Source organism: Oncorhynchus keta, chromosome 35 (assembly GCF_023373465.1).
Source record: "Oncorhynchus keta strain PuntledgeMale-10-30-2019 chromosome 35, Oket_V2, whole genome shotgun sequence".
NCBI lineage: Eukaryota > Metazoa > Chordata > Actinopteri > Salmoniformes > Salmonidae > Oncorhynchus > Oncorhynchus keta.
The window spans coordinates 39,295,653-39,306,166 of record NC_068455.1 but is presented as its reverse complement, the minus strand read 5'-3'; the positions used below and the strand labels follow the sequence as shown (position 1 = coordinate 39,306,166).

At 45.5% G+C, this 10,514-nt stretch overlaps 1 protein-coding gene across 5 annotated transcripts in view; it reads right to left on the bottom strand.

Moving 5' to 3' along the window:
• LOC118371403 (consortin-like) overlaps nucleotides 1–10,219 on the bottom strand; it is a 30,057-nt gene extending 19,838 nt beyond the window's left edge. For 3 of the 5 annotated variants that reach the window (XM_052496985.1, XM_052496986.1, XM_052496987.1), the window contains exons 1-4: nucleotides 10,089–10,219; nucleotides 8,200–8,286; nucleotides 6,867–7,199; nucleotides 4,242–4,867 (exon numbers count right to left, since the gene is read on the bottom strand). In XM_052496985.1, the coding sequence (XP_052352945.1) occupies nucleotides 4,242–4,867; nucleotides 6,867–7,199; nucleotides 8,200–8,209 (969 nt within the window). In that variant the 5' untranslated portion in view covers nucleotides 8,210–8,286; nucleotides 10,089–10,219. The remainder of the gene's footprint in view (nucleotides 1–4,241; nucleotides 4,868–6,866; nucleotides 7,200–8,199; nucleotides 8,287–10,088) is intronic. The other 2 variants (XM_052496983.1, XM_052496984.1) reach the window with 2 other exon arrangements.
• Between the last annotated feature and the right edge of the window lie 295 nt (nucleotides 10,220–10,514).

The window sequence follows — 10,514 nt, the reverse complement described above, 5'->3', positions numbered from 1 at the left end:
ACAGAGAGAGAGAACAGCCCCGTGTGTGAAAGTTCGTCAGAGAGAGAGAGACAGAGAGAAGGGGAGACAGAAAGAGAGAGAGAGAATAGGAGCGTTTGTAAGAGCAGGAGCGCGGTAATAACCCACTGGCCTCTCTCGCACAGACTCTATCCCTCTCGCTCTCTATTGTTGCAAGCTCCCCTACATTTACATAAATATGAATTGCTCACTTCGCTTGCTTGTGGTGGGTGTTTAAGAGAGAGAGAGCGACAGGGAGGGAGAGAGAGAAGGAGAAATAGAGAGCGAATGAGGGAGGCAGTGAGAGAGAAAGGAAATAGGCTTGAACCATTGTGCTGCCTTGCTGTCCTGAGGCACTGGGGTATTTATAAGGCTTTCTCTAAACAGTTCAACTGTTTAAATCGTTTCACCACATTACAGCAGTGCAAATGTGCTCTTTTTACCCCTAAAAAACAGATGCTCTGACGGAGGTCGACTGACCGAAAGCATAGCGTTACAATGAAATAAATGAGCATCTGACTGGAAGTGTGCAGAGACTTCTTCATGTTGCCCCCTAAGACAAGAGAAAAGTACACTTACTCATGTGCTAAATGTTTTTATAGGAAGTTTAACCGTATCAAATGTAATCTCTTCCTAGAGAGCTCCCCCTTAAAACTCAACCAGGGGAGACATAACAAACTCTCATTCTATCCTTACAAGGGCTGGCTCAGGTTGGTCAGAACGCCCGGGGTTGCTAAGCGCTATCTGGCTAGCGACCAATCAGATTAGGGAGGTGAACAGATGCAAGTTGGTTACTCTAGAGGTTTGTTCAGTGAGGTGAAACATTCAGAGCGTTTCAGAAAGAAAATGAATAGAGCTGACACGATTCCCTGTTCTACCCAACAGATAACCATGGCCCAATCCCACATGACCTCCTAGACAAGGGTTCCCCAACTGGTGTCCCGCGGTCCGAGTTTGTCCTGCGGGTGATTTTATTCGGCCCCCCAAGTTTGTGTTTTGGGGACATAAAAGGCTGTAAAAACAACAGCAAATCAGCTCCAAGTGATTTGAATTTTGGAAATCTGTTCCAAAGTATTCCAACGTATAATAGAGAGAGAGATGTGATCGTATACCAGCGTGTCGCGACCCTGAAAACGGGGTCGCGAGAGAAAGCCAAATGAAATGAATAAAAGGGCACTTGGTTGATAGAAGCGGGTTTATGTCAGTAACCCCTGGTAGCTGCTAGATGAGGTTGTAATAAACAGAGTGGTTTCGGGTTTTCCTCCTACACATGTGACTCTTGAACTGTTTCAGCTACAAAATATTATGACCTCGTCAATGAAAGCTACTACTCTCAGGAACACTTATGTGTCTTCTACACACAAGACCAGGCACTAAATTAGATTGGGGGGGACGAGATCAGTAGCTAGGTTTCCATCCAATTTGCAAATGATTTTCGTGCAAATATTCTCAAATCTGCATAAAATAATATGCGAATTTTCCCACCAAAGATGTTTCCATCAAACTGACTTTTTACGGATAAAAGGCTATGCATGATGACGTAGTGCACACAAAAATGACCTTTACTGTTAAATTCCCATGCACCTAATGAAAAAATACAAGTTAAATGGATTTCCGTCGCATTTTCAACTCTTCTGATTGTTTTGTCACAAAACCTGTTGCGTTATGTAGCAAATCGGCCCACTCTGGTCTTGGAATATGCGCTCTAGCCAACCGCTGACAGATACGGTGTGGGTAGGCTACCTACATTATATTTGTCAAACGGCAGCCAAGCATCAATCTTCACGTCACCAGAATAAGACACTAAATATTTATTGGAAAGTAGCATCAAGCTCATCACCTTGCACATTAACCACCCTGTGAAGTTCATCATAACTTATTTCATCAGTAGACCACACAATATATCATCGCGTGACTCCAAGTTTACTTCAATATGATTGATGGTTATAATATCAATATTTGCACATTAAGGAGTTTCTATCGCCATTTATCGCATAATTAATTTTACCAACACAAAATGGATCCCGCCAATGTCGAACGGTCGAATTGTCTGTCGGCATTTATAAAATTTGTTCGGGCATTTCATGTCTCCATCAGCCCGGTCGTTGACTTTGTGTGTCAGGTAATTCATCCGCATTAAATGGTTGGATGGGAACATGGTTAGTGACGATGTTCTCTTCTACACAAAAGAGGATACAAAATTATTGCCTGATGAGCTTCTGAACTTCCCAATACCTTTCTGATGCATTTCAGTCACGTAAAACCATACTTCCTTCAGATTGAAATACTGTCCAAAGGACCGTCAGACTGATTTGTAATAGCCCAATATTTAATTATTTATTATTACATCTCTTTCTTCACATAGTGGGGTTGCAAAAGTGTTCCATAAAATGGGGTTGCGGGCCACAACGGTTTGGGAACCCCTGTTGTAAACAAACATAAGCAAGGTTTGAAATGATTAGGTTTTAGTCAAATATTATATCCGTTTGGGCTTCTTGCGGCCAATTTCCGGTCTACAAATGATTTGTAATTATGTTCCAGCCCCCTGACCATCCACTCAAGAAAGAAAATCAGCCGGAGCTGAATCTAGTTGATGATCCCCGCCCTAGACCCCATGTGCTTGTGGAGGTCTGACAAGATTTGATTGGTATAAGCCAAGACTTTCCAAAGTCTAAAACAGTGAGTCTCCCTTCAGAGAACATCAAGGTAACCAAGCCCCCACCTCTCACTGAAGTAAATTATTGTTTTTTAAGAGACATTCATTCCATTCTGTTGTAAAACAAATAGTTGCAATGAAACTGTTTAAAACAACTTTTTCAGTTTTGGACACTGCATCCTGATTGTAGGCATTAGTCTCCCACTCCTACATTTGGGCTTAAATCATGCTCTGTACGACTTAAACAAGCAACTGACTTAGTAGAAGCATGTAATCCATAAAAGTGCTTTCAGAATATCCAGGTATCCATTTTTGTTTCTTATACAAAGTATGTCATTGCCCTTTTAAGACGCCGTTGCCCCTTTAAAAACTATGTTGCCCAGTTGCGCATCCTAAGCCATGCTAGAAAATCAGGTTGGAATTGCATTTTTTTTTTAAACACCACAAGTGCCATTTTAAGAGTGTACCCTCCCCATCCAACCTGACAGAGCTGGGGGGAGATCCGCAAAGAAGAACGGGAGAAACACCCCAAATACAGGTGTGCCAAGCTTGTAGCGTCATACCTAAGACGACTCGAGGCTGTAATCCCTGCCAAAGGTGCTTCAACAAAGTACTGAGTAATACTTATGGAAATTTGATATTTCCGTTACATTTACATTTAAGTCATTTAGCAGTATTTGCACAAATTTCTAAGCCTGCTTTTGCTTTGTCTTTATGCGGTGTTGTGTGTAGAGTTACGAGTGAAACAATTTAATACATTTTAGAATAAGGCTGTAATGTAACAAAATGTGAAAAAAGTCAAGGGGTCTGAATTTTTTTCCAGAATACACTGTAATATTTACACATTTTTAGAGAACCCTAATACAGTTTGATTTGGCTTTCCTTTTACGCGTCCTCTGAAACTCTCTGCCGCCCTTTGGGGAGGTGCGCATCACTTTGAAAGTCTGCAGGATGGTGAAACTTTCACCTAGCCTATCAGAGGGAAAGTTGGAGCTATTACCATATTGATTGCCCAGCAAAGCCTCTCAGATCTGTGCATAGGGTCCAGGAGTCCATTTGGGATTGGGACCTGTCTGTTCTGAACAATACATTTCTATCTGAACTTTGTGTAACGTTTCACCTTCCTGAACACGCCCCAGGATGTGTTTGAAGAAGGTAGGGAGTAGACAGAGAGGCTGAGGTGATGATCAGAAATGACAACAGTGCCCCCTACTGGTGGAGATGGGAATAGACACTTTGCACTTCACTTCATGCAGAGTTCTGTGGTGAAGCTGTGTATCACAATGACAGGGATGCTACCACACCCAGTCACACCTGACAGCCCTGTAATGGATGGCTGTGTGTGTGTGTGTGTGTGTGTGTGTGTGTGTGTGTGTGTGTGTGTGTGTGTGTGTGTGTGTGTGTGTGTGTGTGTGTGTGTGTGTGTGTGTGTGTGTGTGTGTGTGTGTGTGTAGTCAGTCTGGTAAACAGAATCACAGCTCACCACACGTAGAGGGAACCACGCCTGGCTGTCAGAGGAACGCTCCCTTGAGAACAGCGCAGGCAGGTAGAAATACCATATATAGAATGGAGAGGGAGGGGCACACACCTGATGGAGGTACTGAGGCAGGTGGGAGTGATCTCCCCGTTCCCCTAACTCCTTTAAGGTGGCCAGGAGGGCAGGGCTAGGGATAGGCTCTGCAGTGGAGGTGGTAGGTCCTGTGGTAGAAATGGTGGGTCCTGTGGTGCAGGTGGGGCCTGTGGTGCAGGTGGTAGGTCCTGTGGTGCAGGTGGTAGGTCCTGTGGAAATGATGGGGCCTGGGGTGGAAATGGTGGGTCCTGTGGTGCAGGTGCGGCCTGTGGTGGAGGTGGTGGAGCCTGTGGTGGAAATTGTGGGTCCTGTGGTGCAGGTGGGGCCTGTGGTGGAGGTGGTAGGCCCGGTGGTGCAGGTGGGGCTTGTGGTGGAGGTGGTAGGTTCTGTGGTGCAGGTGGGGCTTGTGGTGGAGGTGGTAGGTTCTGTGGTGCAGGTGGGGCCAGTGGTGGAGGTGGTAGGTCCTGTGGTGCAGGTGGGGTCTGAGGTGGTAGGTTCTGAACTGGAGATAGTGGGTCCTGTGGTGGAGGTGTGTGTCTCGCCCGCAGGGACACTGTAGCAGGGTTCGTCTGGACTTGTTGCTTGGGAGCTGATGGGATCTGTAGTCTCTGGAGACACAGAGGGCCGGAGCGCTACCGGACTGCCTACAGAGTGAGAGAGAGAAAAGAGAGAGCACTGCACATCAAACATCAACGTTAAACTGTTATAAAAGTCTGAAACCAGATAGAGTAGCAGTGAAAAGCGAGATTGAGCAAATCCTCTACCTACTTCAGCTTGGCATTAACGACTACACACACTCTCGCTAAGTACTTTCCCATTGTGTTTCTGAGCTGTGGAAGCCATACGGCCCATTTGAGCAATTCCACGTCCTGACAAGTCAATAAATCCTTTATGATCCCATGGTGGGAAATGCATTTGGTAGCTGGGAACATACAATACATAGTATAACGCATCATTGAGCACTTGAACCGACACACACACACACACACACACACACACACACACACACAAACAAGGTCTTGCTCAGAGAGTGTGTGTATTGGGACAGTTCACACACCATACACAAACAAGGTCTTGCTCAGAGAGTGTGTGTATTGGGACAGTTCACACACCATACACAAACAAGGTCTTGCTCAGAGAGTGTGTGTATTGGGACAGTTCACACACCATACACAAACAAGGTCTTGCTCAGAGAGTGTGTGTATTGGGACAGTTCACACACCATACACAAACAAGGTCTTGCTCAGAGAGTGTGTGTATTGGGACAGTTCACACACCATACACAAACGAGGTCTTGCCCAGAGAGTGTGTGTATTGGGACAGTTCAGACACCATACACAAACGAGGTCTTGTCCAGAGAGTGTGTGTATTGGGACAGTTCACACACCATACACAAACGAGGTCTTGCTCAGAGAGTGTGTGTATTGGGACAGTTCAGACACCATACACAAACGAGGTCTTGCCCAGAGAGTGTGTGTATTGGGACAGTTTGCACACCATACACAAACGAGGTCTTGCTCAGAGAGTGTGTGTATTGGGACAGTTCACACACCATACACAAACACGGTCTTGCTCAGAGAGTGTGTGTATTGGGACAGTTCACACACCATACACAAACGAGGACTTGCTCAGAGAGTGTGTGTATTGGGACAGTTCACACACCATACACAAACGAGGTCTTGCTCAGAGAGTGTGTGTATTGGGACAGTTCATACACCATACACAAACAGGGTCTTGCTCAGAGAGTGTGTGTATTGGGACAGTTCACACACCATACACAAACGTGGTCTTGCTCAGAGAGTGTGTGTATTGGGACAGTTCACACACCATACACAAACGAGGACTTGCTCAGAGAGTGTGTGTATTGGGACAGTTCACACACCATACACAAACAGGGTCTTGCTCAGAGAGTGTGTGTATTGGGACAGTTCACACACCATACACAAACAGGGTCTTGCTCAGAGAGTGTGTGTATTGGGACAGTTCACACACCATACACAAAAGACAATGAGATAGACCGTAAAAAATAACTAAGCTTCAGATCCTCAAACTCATCTCAACCACTTTCTTTTCCCGCGGTCTTCCCTCCTCCTCTCCTTTCTTCTCCCCGACTTTCTACTAACCTCTTCTATCTCTCCACCTCTTCTTTTCCTTCTGTCCCCCTCCTTGCTGTACCCTTTCTCCTTTACCTCTCCCCCTCTCCGACTGTAGCTGATGTGGTTGGTCGGACATCACCGGGTGTGATTAATTGGGTGAGACCCGGTCTGTATGCTACAAATCTGAACCGCTGACCGGTTAACAGGGTTAGCCCGCACAAGTCCAGCCAATTGACTAACCCAGACCTTCAACCATGGCCACAAGCACACACAGTTTCATGAATAGAATTGACTGGTGCTCTGCCTCCTCCTGATCAATGGTAACCAACCAAATAAAACAGAAAATAAGTAAAGGTGAAATATTTCTAGAAACCCCAAAATATATTTGTATATCTATAAACCAAGCTGTCTCAGTGTGTGTGTGTGTGTGTGTGTGTGTGTGTGTGTGTGTGTGTGTGTGTGTGTGTGTGTGTGTGTGTGTGTGTGTGTGTGTGTGTGTGTGTGTGTGTGTGTGTGTGTGTGTGTGTGTGTGTGTGTGTCACCTTACCTGTGTCTGAGAAGGAACAGTCAGTCATAGGAGTGTCGGGTGATTGGCCGTGAGTCACGCTGCTGTCCTCCTCCTCTTCTTCCACAATCACATCATCCTCGTCCCCGTCTTCCTCTCCCTTCACCGTTCTACCTTCCTCCTCCTCTTCCTCCACATTGTTGTTTAAAGAGTTCTGTTGGATGAAGTCTCGTCGTCCAACCCTCTGACCATCCTCTAGTTGAGTCTGAGTCCGGTTCTGGTTGTGGTTCTGATTTGGTTCCGAGGGGTCTGATTGGTTGCGGTGGAGGTCAACCCCACCCTCAGACAACACTGGCCCCTCCCTCTCACACTGACCTGGGAGCAGATAAAGAGAGATTAGACAAGAGCTTCTGTTGTTGTCATTACACACGGCAGGAGATTCTAATCTGCTCCGTAGGCGCTCATGACAACCTGAGAGAATTAAGGTATAAGCAATACGGGTTTAGCTCCATCTTACCATTCAGATATACATTCACCATGGCTGAGTCCCAATTCTTCACCCTCCTTCCAGAATGTGCATTTGCACACTTTCATGCATGGGTTTTTACAATGGTAGAAACTCCGTCCGGTCAACACTAATCCCAAGCTTTTAAATCAATGACCGGCAGGAAAAAGGTTTGAGAATCGGGACGTAGCACATATTTCACCTCTCTCCCCCCCTGCCTCCACTAATAATAATAATGAATAATAATACATTGAATTTGTAACACGCTTTTCATTGAAAGCCAATCTCAATTTGCTGCAGTGAGTGAATAAAAAATAAGTCGTAGACAGAATAAGGGCACAACAAGACCGGGCAACTGACACAAAGAACACAACTGACACAAAGAACACAACTGACACAAAGAACACAACTGACACAAAGAACACAACTGACGCTACAAGGAACAAGGACAACAAGGCTATAACACAGCTATTACTAACAGAAGGCCTTCCTAAAGAGAAGGGGTTTAAGGCCCGTTTTAAAGGAGCCCAGAGTATGTGGTGCCTTCAGGTGGTCTGGGATTGCATTGGGGGTGGGGGGGGTGTTAGGTGGGGGGGGGGGGGTCGAGCAGAAAGCCAGATCTTCCAAGGAGCGGAGCTTAGTCCTGGGGGTGTGGAAGAGCAGGCTATTGCTCAATCTGAGGTTACGGGCGGGGCTATGGGATACGAGAAGATATTTGAGGTATGGAGGGGCCATGGATGTACTGGAATGTCAGCAGGAGTTTTTTTTTATTCAATTCTGAATGAGACGGGGATCCCTCTTCTATTACTTCCCAGTCACCCTCATCCAATGGTCTCCCCTACCTCTTCCCTTCCTCTCTCTCCTCCTTACCATCATCCATGGGTCTTCTCCTCCGTGACCTCTCAGCATGAAGGTCAGCAACTCCCCCTGCCACGCTTACCAGACACAGCCCTCCTACTGACGAGAGAGAGAGAAAGAGAGAAAGAGAGAAAGAGAGAGAAAGAGAGAAAGAGAGAAAGAGAGAGAAAGAGAGAAAGAGAGAAAGAGAGAAAGAGAGAGAGAGAGAGAGAGAGAGAAAGAGAGAGAGAGCGTAAGGCCATAGAAAACAAGTCTAACGTCATTCCTACAAGTGTCAAACCATGAATATTTACACACACAACACACACACTCCCCTATTTAGGCCTAAAAGTGCCTCCGTGGAGTAGTGTTGTCCTGGTTCTCTCCAGCAGAAGGCTAATTGCTCCTGTTAGCTCTTAGTGACTATTAGGTCAAAAAGAGAGCACTTATCCCTATGGTCCCCCTTCAGAGCACAGTAGGGTTAGGCCCATAGAAATAGACTTCATAGAATGGACGTTTCCCCTGAGAATTACAGTACATGGAACATGGAGAATTTAACAGAGCAGCAAGGCAGGTGTGGTGGTTTATGCAACGCCTCCCTCTATATGTGTGGGGGGGGCATGTTGATGCCAGCTGAACTTGGCAACTGTTATTGTCAACCCCTACTTGCAATCGCGCTCTGTTACTCTTGCCCCCCTTCTATCCAGAGCTTGCCCTCTCCCTTTTCACTCTCTCCGTCTTCCTTTCCCCTCCCCGTCTCCATAATCACATCTCTCTTTGTCTTTGTCTTTGTTCTCTTCCAGGGTGTCCATAAATAATGTACATAGTACATAGACAGGGGGGGGATACACACACGGGTCTACCAGGCAGTAGCTTCGTCCGTCTCACGTGAGAGAAGAATGGGTTAAAAAACAGCTACATACACAAACACATTTATCAATCCAGAGCCAACTCAACTGACAAAAACACACAAGTAACAACATGCACAGTCTAGCACTCACAATTAGGCAAATTCACACACAGGGAGTACGTTCCAGAAAAACTAGCCTAACTGCACACAGCAACACACACACTATGCAGCAGAGAAATAGAGGGCTGTTCAGGTGACTCATCTGAATCTAATAAGAGCCCCTCCATGTCATCTCTACAGCTGCTCCATGTGTATCTGAGGGCCTACCTGGAGGATATTAGATAGTGACATATGTGTTCCTCTCATCGAATGAAACTACTACACTGTTCTCACCCAGGGGTCAGGGTCTTCCCTCTGACACTTTCAATCACTTTGCTAACGTGACGTATGTACCTAGCTACCAGATGAGGATGGTGACAAACATCATACGGTCATTAAATCAGATGTTTTTTTTGTAGTCAGAACCTCTGGGCACGACACTTAGCTACCAATCAGTCAGATAAGATAATAATAAACACATATTGGGAAAATTGCCGTTGCCGCTAAGGTTACAATACTGTTCCTGCAAATGCGAGCTAATGTTACGCCGATGCGATATACGCTGGAGCTGCTTTTCGCTCGTGTGGTGTCAGTGATTCGTTTTCTTCACTGGCGTGTCAATGGGTTTGATTAACTGGCTAGCAAGTTAACAGCTAGCCTAACGTTACCTACCTACCGCTGTCTGTTTTGCTGCTTGAAGCTAACGCTACTGTGCCTACTGGCTAGCAAGGTCCTGTGTTTTGTCAAAATCGATATGTATTATGATTTTATTTCTTTAAATGATACCCGAATACATGCGTACTATGAATGTTTAACACACGGTTGGATCATGTTGATCTAGCTGTCACCTAGCTAATTTACACATCTGGCTGGCTGTCAAGCTAACGTTAGCGCTTTTTACATCTGGCTTTTGCGGCGCGCTGTGATGCAAATTGTCGCCTTCTAGTACACAGCAATAACTGGTGGTACTTACGATGTAATTAATTTCGTGTCTTGTATCCAGTACGCAGGGTGCTGAACCGAACATTGACCGACTGATGTTGCAGATTTCTCTTCCTGAGACCGATCCAAACAAAATGACGTAACTGTCGTACGGTAATGAGGAAACCTTCAAAATAAACGCCCGCATTTCAAAACCTTGCAATGTGGATAAAGCATTCAACTGATACAGAATTTGAATCAATGGTCACTTTTATTGTACCAACAAGAACATGCAATAAGTAGTTTATGATAATGAATTTTGAAAATATGGTTGAATTATTATTAAAATACTGGTTGACACTGGTATGTTGAGAATATTGGGCTGGAGAGAGAGAACTTTTCAACCTGTCTCAGCTAACGTTAAAGCGGGGTGGGAAATACTCAGTAGGGTCTCTACCAAATATGGTTAGTTTTGGAG